We start from the raw sequence: 10,148 nt of genomic DNA, 5'->3' as shown, positions 1-10,148 counted from the left end.
AGGAATGCTTGGGGCCATAAATGGACACTGGAGAGACACAAGATCAAAGAGTGCCATTTTCAAAGTAATTATGGGTCCATTTTAAGGATAATGTTTTATGAAAGCTTCATTTATCTGCAAGCGGATTATTTGTATCTAAATCCTGGACGCTGAAGTTAAAATTCGATCGTTTGTCATTTGGTGGACCTGTCGTTTGGTAGGCAAAGTCACTGGTCTAACATTCTGAGGTGCAGAGAACTGCTCTGAGCTGGAGACTCAGTCAAATATTTTTTTTGAGCCCCCGGAAGGGAACTTTTTATTATTTTTATAAATCTACAATACTACAGAAAATAATAAGGGTGGGGTACTACATATATGAGAGAAAGGAAAGAAACCAACTATACCTAAAAACCCAAGACAGGAGATCCTCAATAAAGCTTAGTTACATTAAGTCATTACTCTTGTAAAACAATATGAATTGAGTCAAGTTTTTCACACATTTTCACTTTTCTTTAGCAAATTTAGCTGTTCAGATACCATACCCCCCCATCACCACATTTACACATCAACAACCTCGAGGCACAATACAGAGTCCTTCAGCCTCTATTTCTCTTTTCCTCGTCTCTTCCTCAGCTTATAAGGGCTTTTGGGAGCTGCAGCTCCTTGCGCCGCCAGAGAGTCCTCTCCGGAAGATTCCGTCTCCAATTCCCCACTCGAACTGTTACCGTCTTCTTTTCCTTCCTCCTCTTCTTTTCCCAGCTGAGTCTTTAAAAATTCTTTGGCTTTAAAGGCAAAATCAATTCTTTATTTTTTGTCTTTCATCTTGAAAGCCACTCCTTCCGGGAATAACCATTTATATCCAATTGAATTTGTCTGAAGATAAGTCACCAGCTCTTTGTACTTCCTTCTCCGTTGTCTTACGTCAAATGGAATATATATATCCTGAATATGATCGATAGACCACATCCATTTCACTTAGTAGCAGTTCTGCCGTCATTTCTGTCGCTGGGGCCAACAATTCACTCATTAGCTCTTTAGGATTCTCTCCCGATTTTTCCGGCACACCCTGGAAGCGAAGGACCATGTTGGCCTTATCCATTTGCACCTGCAGCCATTTATCTTCCATTGAAGTTTGCTTTAACTCCAACTTTTGGACTTTCTTCTTTACTTTTTCCTTTATTGCAGCCACCTCTTTGATTTTCTCACTGTCTTGCTTCATTATCTGTATCATATCATTCATCTGGGTTTGCTGTGCTGTCAACTGGTTTTGCTGCACTGTCAGATTTTTGGTTACTTCCGACATTTGTTCTTTGATGTTATTCAACTGCTCCAGCAGAGGGCGCATACATTCCGCTACAGACTTTGCTAGCTCATTCGTCACTTCCGTTTTAGGGCTCTCCAGTCCTTTTACTTTCGGAATCAACTTGTCTTTGTCCCTCTTGCCCGCCATCTTTGCCGTTTGTTTACTCTTCGCAAAAGTTTTTAAAAAGTCTCTGCAATGTGCTCAATCACTTCTCTACATTGGTGAGTACCTCTGAACAGTTTACTCCACTTCTCTGCTCGCTCCTCCCCTTTCATTTAAAAGTCCATGCACATGGGAGGCTTCCCCCCCCGCTCGCTTTTCCTGTTCCGCTAGATGGGGTGGGGAGCGTCTTTTCTTTTAAAATTCATTTCTCGGTTGACTCACGTTCATAGCTGGTCATCTGACCACTCTTCGTTCATCGTTTTAAATGCTCGATCTCCTGCGCTTGACCCGGTTATCTTCACTAGTGCTTAGTCAGCCTCTCAGCTCGAAGAACCACTGGAGCAGAGGGGAGCCTCGATTCTCTGGCATTCCGCCATCGAAGAGGCTACCCCTCAAAGCTCCTTGGCCAGGACACCTTCGCCGGTACCCTGGGGGGTTGTTAACGAGCCTGCTCGCCCCCTTCTTCGGCCAGAGCGCGGCTACCCCCCGGGAGGTCCGGGAGGAGCGTATGCTGTCGTGCAGCCATCGACCGGAAATCACCAGTCAAATAAATATTTAAGGCATTTGCTATCCTTGCTCCCCAGTAGCCCTGCTATACCTCTCAGAGTAGAGGCTGGTTTTCCATGTTTGGCAGCCCAGATCCTTAAACCTGTTATTTCCATTTTCGAAGAGACTTTGCCGTCCTAAAAACTGCTTTATAGCAACCTGAAGGACGAGATCTTAGTTAGTTTTAGCTTCTTCGTGATGATACATATTTTACAGAAAGTTTGTATAAACCATCCTAAGTTGTTTTACTGAGATGTGGAATAAAATGTGCAAAATGAAAGTGGATGGCACATCAGTTTAAAATGGGGGCGTATTCCCTACCGATTTACTTCATTTCGGCCTTTCCTTTTCCTTCAGTGGGGATCCGAAAGGGCTTACATTGCTCTCCTCTCCTCCATTTTGTCCACATGTTGTTAGGTAGTTTGGTCTGTGACTGGCCTGGGGTCATCCAGAAGGCTTCTACAGCAGAGTGGGGATTTGAACCTGGGTCTCCCAGATCTCTGTATGACACTGTAAGCACCACACAACACTGCCTCACCCTATCCACTGAGGAGCATTTTTTTCTGGAATTCTAAACTTAATATTGATGAGCAGTTATATGTAGACATCTGTGTGATCACAGCTACAGATGTCAGATAAGTGGAATATAGATAAATATTTATTTTGTTTAGTTGAGACATTTATTAGACACCTTTCTCTCTTGCAGAACTCAAATATATGAGACCCATTCAAATATATAAGACACCGTTCAGGGTCACTCTCTGATTTTTATCTCTTCCGGACTAGAATCTGAGAGATCCAGGTTCAAATTCTGGTCTCACCATGAAATTCACTGGATGTCACTCTCTCTCAGACTCTTCTCCCTCAGACTCTTCTCATTGATAGGACTGGTAGGATAAGATTTTTTAAAAAACTTTTTATTGAAATTTATTGAATTTTTTAAAGCATGTACAGATTTTTCACAGGAAGTACAGTAGCTTTGAATAACAGCACATAATAAACATAGTGTACCTACACTCGCTACATGCATTCGGGAGAATCTAAGAGACTCAATGCCCAATCATGTTAACCATTAAAAAGAATATTCAAGTTAGCAGTGGGTCAAGGGTAAGTATTGCCCATTTTTCACAGATCATCTTTTCTGCCTCCACTTTTTCTAGAAAAGGATACCATTTATCTAGCAGATCTAGAAGCAGTCTTGATACAATTGTTTTATCAGTATATATTGCAAACTTTTCAAGGGTAAAGTAATCCCAAACCTTCCCCAGCCATTGATCCAGTGACGGGGGGTTCTTATTTTTCCATTGCTGAGCAATGGTGGCCTTAGCTGCCGTTAGTAGTATACTAATCAGTTCTCTGTGGATTCTAGGCATCTGGTTGGTAGGATAAGATGTAGGAGATAACTGTATATGTTGGCCTGAGTTCATTGTCATGTCCTTTGCAGTCCCACATGGGTGCGCAACCCCCCTGTGGAGATATTTTTAGAAGCTCTGAAGAAGAGACCATTTGGGGTTCCAAAAGAAAGGTGGAGGCAAGTCCTGTTTTACCAGAGGAACCAAGCCAGCTAGAGCTTATCTATTTTATTATTTTAACATATCACACTCTTCTGGAAGTTAGTATTACTTGATATAGCGCTGACCACATTAGCAATGAAAAAGCACTGTGCATCTTACATTATTTCTCTAGGGTGTTACCTAGTTTGGGGGCATGTGTTGATCTCCCTGGGTTTACCAATGCATTGATTTACCATGCTTCCCTCTTATTGTGGGGGAAGCAGTGCCAAGAAATGACTTCAATTTAGTGATCAAGTAATTTGAAGGTATAGTAACAAAATTGTCCAACAGCCCACCTTTAGCTGTTATGCATGGATGGTATTGCAAAGCACTTTTTGATCAATGTCGTCGTATTTGTGGGAAAGATATTCCTTGTTATGTGTTTCACAGTTTTTATTGCAAATTTTATAAGAGCTTTTGCAAGCAAATTCTGTGAGAATGTGAGCTCTGCTTCAACTTAGAGTGATTAGGGTTTCTCCTGGCCAATAGCAATAAGAGATTTCTCGCATAATAGCTATTTTTACCTCGTAGCTGTGTATCAAGGGTGAATTTTCTTTCACTTGTCATGGGTTCTGCTTCTGAGAGACTCTTAATTCTGAACGATTGATATCCCATGGGGTTTCTTTATATTCTTTGATTGGATAGTCTACTGCCGAATCGGTTTTATTTTATTGCTTTTGGTTGCTGATCTGTTGTCTTGCTTGGCTACGGTCACTTGTCGAAATACATAAATAGAACTCGATCCTGCCTGCAATAACTTAAAAGTAAGTCCTATTGAGTTCATGAAGGAAATTCACTTAAAATCATAGCCACAACGTCCCACTATCTAGTATTTTATGTGTGTGTGTGTGTGTCTGTTTTGCAGGAAGCAAAATGATTTTTTTTTTAGAAACAGCAAAAGCTCAATTGGAAGATTTCCAAGGCAGATATTTATGTGGTTCTGAATCCTGTCTTGACAGAGTAATTCTTTTTGAATCGCATGTTCTGACCTAGTTGGCTGTTAGAATTTAATTAGCAGCCATGTATTATTGTCAATGTAATTAAAGCTTTGCCGTGATTAAAAAATGGAATTGTTTAATTAAAAAGAAAAGGTTTGGCTAACCTTAGTGTTATGCCTGAGTAAGACATTCTGTATCAACTAATTCTCCTGTATCTTTTCTATTCAGGCTTGAAGGTTCGGGAAGCATACATCAATGTGACAAGACAGCAAGTGGAAGATTTTCACGGGCCAGAGGACTACTGGTGTCAGTGTGTTGCATGGAGCCACCTAGGGACTTCAAAGAGCAGGAAGGCTTCGGTCCGCATTGCCTGTAAGTGGGTAGACATTCTTGAAGAAAGCAGTAATAATGGGAACACATTCTACAGGCTCTTCTGAAACAGCATGCACTATAATGCCCCTGTATAGCTCTATATAGCTGCGGTGGCTCAAGTGGTTAAGACACTGAACTGCAGGCTGTGGAAGGTCAGTAGTTCAGCAGTTCAAGACCCGGGTGCCGCAAGACGGAGTGAGCTCCCGTCTCTAGTTCCAGCTCCTGCCAACCTAGCAGTTCGAAAGCAAGAAATTGCAAGTAGATAAATAGGTACCACTTCGGTGGGAAGGTAACCACGTTCCGTGCACCTTGGTGTTTAGTCATGCCGGCCACATGACCACGGAAACGTCTTCGGATAGCGCTGGCTCTTCGGCTTTGAAACGGAGATGAGCACCGCAACCCTCGAGTCGGATTCGACTGGCTTTCAAGCAAGGGAACCTTTACCTTTACCTATAGTTCTATAGTACAGCTACATTTGGAATACTGTATGCAGTTCTGGTGTCTCCCATCTCAAAAGGACAACCAGAATGATCAAGGGCTTAAGGACATAAGAAGAACCTTGCTGGATCTGCCCTATAGGACATCTTTTTTCCCCATTCAACCCTAGAAGCTCATAGATATATAATCTTGAGCAGCAAAAAAATTCTAGATATTCTACTTGGAACCAAGAGTTAAAAGGACTGATACATATTTAGTCACACCCAATGTAATTAACGGGTCATTAGTTTTGAGTAAGAAGAGAACAGTTTCCAAAGAGTAGGGAGGTAAGTGGTTGCTTAATAAGGACATAATATAGTGGTTCCTGAGAGTCACAAACACAGGGCACTCGAGCAAAATGCAGAAAGGCGTAGCAATCATTTGCAGGCCACGAAGGAAGATTCTGTCAGAATATATCTAGCCAGCAAACCTGCCCTGTAAAACCATGGAAGGAATGATGGTCAACCTAGCAAACAAGAATGCATGTCCGGACCAGGACTTGTCCGAGCTGGCAAAGCCCCCTGCCCTGGGCAGGAATGTGGGTGGCACGGAGAAGAACACTGAGGCCCAACCCACTGGTGGAGGAGATGCACCATCCCTGCCTGGCATTGCTGAAATTCTTCACCTCACATCCCAGAGACCCACAGAGCCTACTTTGTTTACAATGAATGATACAGGGTAGGACTCCCAAGGCCCCAAAGCAGGAGCCTCTGACAGAACTGCCAGGCTGGGCTAAAGACAAGGAGCATGGGAAGAGGGGAGGGGAAGAAGTCAGAAGACCTAGGCTGGCTACTTACCCATTGCAGAACACAGAACTGCAGGGGAAGGGTGGAATAGGTGCCAAAATCAGCCACACCCACTGGAAAGTAAGCCAAACACAAGAGATACTAGGGAGGAGCACAGAAGGGGGTGGGTTAAGAAGAAAGAGGATGCAGCCAATGAAGGGGGGGGGAGGAGAAGACAGACTGAGGAAACAACCACTCGTTCAGGGAGGGTGGGATACACAAACAGGTGGGTGGAAGATAAAAAGGGACAGACAGCTGAGGTCAAGGAGGATTGGTCTGAAGTCCTCGCTAGAGAGAAAGGGGTGATGGAGACTGAGAGTAGACTATCCAGGGCAAAGTAACCCCAGTCCTCCCTATTCTGAGACCTCAGCATCCCTGGGATGATGGCAGAAGGGGGAGGTGCCAGGAGTGAGCAGGGGAGAACTCACAGTGCCCTACAAAACCGTGGAACTGAGAGATAATAGAAATAAGAGGGTCATACATTACAGGGAGGGATGCCATAACACAAAGAAGAACAAACACGGTGGCCTCTCACTAAGGTACTGTGATGGTCAGTCTCCAAGACACGTTTTCTAATCATACCTTCCCCAGGCCAGTATATAGGGAGGGGGGTAATAGCAATTAATAATAGTTCATCGTCCACCATTTTCAGCCATGTAGATTTAAAAGAGTCTTTTCCCAGAAGAGCAAGTAAGCTGTCCTCAGAGAACAATTTTTTTTATCCTCAGCTTATAAGCAAGGAGCCTTGCTCTAGCCTTTAATGACTTCTGCCCAAAATCTGTCCACAAGGCAACATTGGAAACACGATAGGGAATATTCATTAGTTTTCTCAGAAACTAGGAGAGTAGAATGTCAATTTTCTCTGTAACTGTATTTATCCAAATTGCAGATCCAAAGAGAACAAGGGGGACGACCTTCAGGTTGAAAACCTGAAGAGCTCCAGGTACATATCTGCCCCCTTCGGAATAAAATTAATTCCTGATAGCTCCAGAGCACAGTTTTGCCTTATTAAGCACAACTTTAAATGAGATTTCCAAGACAGATCAGCTGAGAACAGCATACCTAGCTAAGAAAAAAAGTTTTTACTTGTTCAATTATATATCCACCTATAATCCATCTTGAGGAGGCCCATCTCCTGCTTTTGGAGAACACTAGAATTTTAGATTTATTATAATTAATCAATAGGGTTTCATTCCTGCAATAACTTGAGAAGATTTTTAAAGATCTTAGTAAGTTTACCATAGTCCATCTAGTCCAGCATCCTATCTCACACAGTAGCCAGCCAGGTTTTTTGGAGGGGTAACAACAAGGAACCGAGGCCAAGGTTTATCCCAGTGTTGCCTCCTAGCATTGATACTGAGAGGTATACTGCCTCTGAACATGGAAGTTCTCTATATTCACTATAGCAAGTAGCCAGTGATAGACCTATCATCTATGAATATGTCTAATACCTTTGGAACTAGAACTCCTTCCCAACAAGGACAGGCTAAGGAGTTGGGGGGTGGGGGTCAGTTTGGGGGGAAATATTACTAATGGATTACTAATAGAGGTTGATTTAGTTATGAAGGGTGTAAAGTAAGTGAATGGAGCATTTTTCTCACATCCAAAGTATCAAACCTCACAAGCACTCAATGAAGCTGGGTAGTAGCTACAAGTCAGTGAACGGGGTATTTTCTAAAAAGACCATCGTTATCATGGGGAACTCACTGCCTCAGGATTTGATGGGGGACAGGTGTGTCAGTGACTGCCAGCCATGATGGTTGAATGTGGCCTCAACGTATGGAGGCAGTATACCTCTGAGTGCCAGTTGATGGTGGACAGCATCATGCCACTCTTTTGTGCCCTGTGGGGCATGGAGTTGGCCAGTGTGGGGAAAAGAATGCCAGACTAGGAGGACCACTGGTCTGATCCAACAGGGCCCACCTTATGAGGTTCATGTGTTTCAGCACTTACAGGCACTATGTTCCAAATGCATGCATTTCATATTCAGATTTTCTGAACTGAGCACACACATTTTTAAGTATCTGGGTATTTGCATATTTGATAACAAATTAATCTTCTATCTTTGTGTGGCAAAGGGAAGCACATAATAGCTGCTTAAAATCTGCAAATAAGTGAGAGATATATTTTTATGGTCTCTGCAGTTTATCCTATCATTACACCCCTAAAGTGGCTTTGGAAATAATGATTTGAAACCACAGGTGAGGATTGCATCTTCTGGCTTCCATTCAAACAAAATCCAGGATGTTCTATGCCTCTAAAAGCTGTCTAGCTGGAAGAAGGTCAAAGGTATATGCAGCTTCTATTTCTGAAACTTTGCTATGAAAGAAGATGAGTCTGTCATACTATAAAACACAGGCAAATAGGAAGCTGTTTCTGATCATCGCTGTACCCATTTCCCTGAGGTTCAGTGTGAAAGCTAAAAGAGTGGGTAGTGAATCAAATCTTCATATTTCTCTGGTTTGGGGCTAGAGATGGACAAGGCAGTTTGGACCCATTCTATTCTATAAAAAGATTCAGCTGAGCTGGCTCCACCCAAATCCCAGTTTTGGATGAGAATGGCCATTCTGAGCTACAAGAGCCGCCAGAGTAGCCAGTGAGCCTCTAGGTTATGTTGGGGGTCAAGGACTTGACAAGTCTGTACCACTGCAGGACACACCACAGATGTCTGGTGAGGATGGAGCAAGATGACAGAGAGGGCAGTGGCAGTTCAGCTACAGGGCTTTTTGGATGACGCTTCCACTTTAGATCCCTTGCAGTCTGGCTTTTGCCCGGGGCCATGGGATGTAAACGGCACTGGCCGCCCTCACGGATGACCTCCGGAGGCATCTGGATCGAGGCAGATCGGCAGTGCTGTTGCTGTTGCGTTCGACACGGTCGACCATCAGCTACTGATCCACCTCCTCACTGATGTGGGAGTTCAGGGGCTAGCCTTGCAATGGCTTGCCTCCTTTCTCCAAGGTCGGAGACAAAGGGTGGCGCTAGGGGAACAGCTTTCCCAGAGACACCCACTGCACTGTGGTGTGCCTCAAGGGGCAGTGCTGTCCCCAATGCTCTTCAACATCTATATGCGCCCCCTTGCCCAGATTGCCCGGAGGCATGGGCTGGGTTGTCACCAGTATGCGGATGACACCCAGCTCTATCTGTTGTTGGGCAGTCAGTCCGACTCCAAACCGGAAGATCTAGACCGGGTGTTACAAGCTGGGGCTGGTTGGCTTAGGTCGAGCCGGCTGAAATTGAATCCGATGAAGACGGAGGTCCTGTGCCTGAGCCAGAGCAGTCCGGGGGAAGGGATCCCGCTTCCGACCTTTGATGGGGCACCATTGGTGCTAGTGCCGGAAGTTAGGAATCTGGGAGTGCTCCTAGATGTCTCCTTAACAATGGAGGCCCAGGTAGCAGCTGCTGCCGAGTTGGCCTTTTATCATCTTAGGCTGACTAGGCAGTTAGTTCCCTTCCTCGAACACAATGACCTGGCGACAGTGATCCACGCGATGGTCACCTCGAGATTAGTCTACTGTAATGCTCTCTACATGGGGCTGCCCTTGTCTCAAATCTGGAAGCTGCAGCTAGTGCAAAATGCTGCGGCCAGGCTTGTTGTAGACATTAGATTCCATGTCAAAAATGAAGTCAAATGAGGAGGAAGTTCTTGTATTTTATTGCAATGAAATATGGAAAACAGTTGGGCAAAAGGACCCATCAAAACTGATTGCTTTCTTCTCAGCATAATTAGAAAACATGCCTCAATTAATAGGAAAACAATTAGACCAAATAGTTAACCAAAAATTGACAACTTTCTTTTTCTTCTTCATCTTCCTCTTGAGCATATTCTGAACATATTCAGGAAATACATAAAGTTAAATACTTAAAATGACATCATCATACCATCATCATGGGAATAATATTCAAAAGGCATAATTGGTTACAAAAACTTAAACAACATTTACATAAAAATCTCCTTATTGGTCAAATGGAAGTAAGGTGTGTCTATGCAGTAGCGTCACATATTTACTTGACATGACCTAAGGCATATCGG

General features: G+C 43.7%; 1 protein-coding gene across 1 annotated transcript in view; it reads left to right on the top strand.

Moving 5' to 3' along the window:
• Positions 1 to 10,148, top strand: part of UNC5D (unc-5 netrin receptor D) — a 296,399-nt gene that overhangs the window by 34,960 nt on the left and 251,291 nt on the right. Inside the window, exon 3 of the mRNA XM_015411680.1 lies at positions 4,710 to 4,853. Within this exon, the coding sequence (XP_015267166.1) occupies positions 4,710 to 4,853 (144 nt within the window). The remainder of the gene's footprint in view (positions 1 to 4,709; positions 4,854 to 10,148) is intronic.

Source organism: Gekko japonicus, unplaced genomic scaffold, assembly GCF_001447785.1.
Source record: "Gekko japonicus isolate JY-2015 unplaced genomic scaffold, Gekko_japonicus_V1.1 scaffold90, whole genome shotgun sequence".
In the NCBI taxonomy this organism is placed as follows: Eukaryota; Metazoa; Chordata; class Lepidosauria; order Squamata; family Gekkonidae; genus Gekko; species Gekko japonicus.
This window is presented reverse-complemented; position numbering and strand designations above follow the sequence as displayed.